This window comes from Phytophthora infestans, genomic scaffold (genome assembly GCF_000142945.1).
Source record: "Phytophthora infestans T30-4 supercont1.776 genomic scaffold, whole genome shotgun sequence".
Lineage (NCBI taxonomy): Eukaryota > Oomycota > Peronosporomycetes > Peronosporales > Peronosporaceae > Phytophthora > Phytophthora infestans.
In genome coordinates this window covers 5631-7357 of record NW_003303026.1, presented here as the reverse complement: position 1 = coordinate 7357, position 1727 = coordinate 5631, and the positions used below count along the sequence as shown (strand labels likewise).

The following is a 1727-nucleotide window of genomic DNA, read 5'->3' as shown; positions in this document are numbered from 1 at the left end:
TGGATAGTGACGGCTGTATACATGGCTGTCAATGCGTTAACGCTGTACATCTTCCTGTACCACCCGTATACCTGGGTCGATGGATCAACTGCGCGATTTATGTGGTAAATAATGGAGAGCATAGAAATGTTGATGAGTGCAAAGGTACACATTTAATGATGAATGTTTTGATAGTGACATGTCAGTTGTGTTTCTCTGTGGACAGAATGCATCAGTGGACTTTGTGCAGGTTTACAGTGACAAAGAAGAATGCGTCATCATGACTAAGCAGCACCAGCGAATCCCTTCTGAGCAGGTTCGCACGGACCTGGTACTTCAACGGCTTCCACGACAGCGAGCACGTCGCCCTTGACTGGCAATGAAATGGACGCGTCGTAGCCAATTTCGAATGGATTTCGCATCACCCGAAGGTGAAATTTACTCAGCACCGTCGCCAGAGCGACCTTGAGCTCGAGCATGGCCAGCTTGGCTCCCAGACACGATCTTGGTCCCGCCAGAAACACCAAGAACTTAAACGTTGATACGACCAGAAGCTTGCCAGAGTGAGGATCAAGCCAGCGTTCGGGCTTGAACTCGGCTGCGTCTTCACCCCAAATGGACTGCAGCCGAGCGACAGCGAATGTCGGAATGACCACACGCGTCCCAGTTGGGATAAACGTCCCGTCACTGAAGTGAACGTCTTGAGTAGCAGTGCGACCGATGAGTGGAGCTACCGGGTTCAGTCGGAGACTTTCCTTGATGGCCGCTTCCAGGTAGATAAGCTGCTGCACGCCGCTCATGGTTGGAGGCTTACTACTCTTGTCAAAAAGATGAGGCAGCTTGGTCAGCAATTCTTCTCGGATCTTCTTCTCAACATGGGGATATCGACTCATCATGATGAAGAACCATTGCAAACTCTGCGACGTGGTTCCTCGACCTGCTGCGGTGAAGTTGAACGCCATATCTCGAATCAATTTGGGCGGAGTCTTGACACTATGAGTGGTAGAGCCGTCTTGTTGGTGTCGATACTCGTTGGTTTCTTTGGCAAGGAATAGTGAAATCAAGTCGGGAAGACGCTGCGAGTTATTGACGTTGGTCTTTGACTCCATGGACTGCGAGATGACTTGGTAGATGACACCATCCACACGCTTCATGTCGAGTCTCAGCTGCTTCTCGTAACCCAGATTGAACGCCCGCTTAAATCTCCACAGCCATCCTGGTTGTTGAATGCGACGATGGACAGCAATAGGAAGGCGGGTGAAGGCACGGAAGAACTCGTCGTGTTCCTGACTCGATAGCGACTGCAGATCGACACCGAAGCCCACGCGGGTGAAGACATTGGTGGCGTACCAATCCATTGTATACTTGAGATTGGCGGGCTTGTTGGCAGTGGAATGTGCTTCCAGTGTTTCACACAGAACGGCAGCTTGCTCTCGCACTACTTGCTCCATGCTTTCTCGCATCATGTGCAGCGAAAAGAGGTGACTCGCTGTCTTGCGTTGATGAATCCACGACACCCCGTCAGCTGCGAAGATGCCGTCGCCAAACACGTCACTTACTAGCCAGGCACTACACTTGCCGAACTTGTCGAACTTACGATGGAAAACGTCCTCGAACGCCTCGACGTTGGAGAGAACGATGCTCGTCGGGCGACCAAGGGCGGTGAGGGCCCATGGACGTCCTTCATACCGCCGACACTCGTCGAGGATCCAGTCGTGAATGTCATGTCGGTGCTTGAACATCAAGTC

General features: G+C 51.8%; 1 protein-coding gene across 1 annotated transcript; it reads right to left on the bottom strand.

Annotated features, from left to right (window-relative positions):
* Positions 1–146: 146 nt before the first annotated feature.
* PITG_21940 (cytochrome P450, putative) lies at positions 147–1721 on the bottom strand (the record flags this gene model as incomplete). The annotated part of the gene is made up of 1 exon (XM_002996845.1): positions 147–1721. One exon carries the CDS (start codon positions 1719–1721, stop codon positions 264–266), a length of 1458 nt encoding a protein of 485 aa, XP_002996891.1.
* Positions 1722–1727: the final 6 nt, after the last annotated feature.